This window comes from Haliaeetus leucocephalus, unplaced genomic scaffold, assembly GCF_000737465.1.
Source record: "Haliaeetus leucocephalus isolate CR32 unplaced genomic scaffold, Haliaeetus_leucocephalus-4.0 Scaffold343, whole genome shotgun sequence".
Classification (NCBI taxonomy): Eukaryota; Metazoa; Chordata; class Aves; order Accipitriformes; family Accipitridae; genus Haliaeetus; species Haliaeetus leucocephalus.
The window spans coordinates 50,550-51,162 of NW_010972779.1; the positions used below are offsets into that span (position 1 = coordinate 50,550).

Consider the following 613-nt stretch of genomic DNA (forward strand, 5'->3'; position numbering starts at 1 on the left):
TCCCTTGTTGGCCTTAACGAGCACCTTGACGCCGCACACACTTTGCTCACCCCGCAGCCTCCTTTGGGGCAAATCCAGCCGATTTAGGGTCACCGGTCTCCTCTCCCGTCTGGCCTTCGCAGGTTGCGCCCTGGGCACACAAACACCCCAAAACTCAACTATTTCGCTATTTAACCCCATTTTCCCCCTCTCCCCTTCGCTCCCTGCCAGCCAGGAGCTATTTTTAACCAACTTTACCGCATTGTTTTACAAATAAAAGCCCCAGCACGCCCCTGGCTCTGCAGCAAAACTGCCTCAGCCCCAATAATTGGGTTTTTTTTAACGGGAAAATCAGTGATTTGGGAAAGCTTTGTGCTCTGAAAGGGGGGGTTAAGTATTATTTGGGCTTAATGGACATAGGTAAGTACAGGCTCTGAAATCGAGCAGGTTTACAAACAGAGAGAGGGGGAAATATATATATTTTGGGGGGGATAAAGTAAATATTTTGGAAAATGGCTTCCTGAGGGAAACCGTGAGGACACCCCACCCCCCACCCCTTCCCTCAGGGGAAGGACGGGACGTTCTTATGAAGAAACGCCATTTTGGGTCGGTGGAGTGGCTTTCTTCTAGCTAA

General features: G+C 50.1%; 1 protein-coding gene across 1 annotated transcript in view; it reads left to right on the plus strand.

Annotated features, from left to right (window-relative positions):
• The window catches only part of FRMD8 (FERM domain containing 8), a 4,535-nt gene extending 4,361 nt beyond the window's left edge, over positions 1 to 174 (plus strand). The window contains exon 6 of the mRNA XM_010572559.1: positions 123 to 174. Within this exon, the coding sequence (XP_010570861.1) occupies positions 123 to 174 (52 nt within the window). The remainder of the gene's footprint in view (positions 1 to 122) is intronic.
• Positions 175 to 613: the final 439 nt, after the last annotated feature.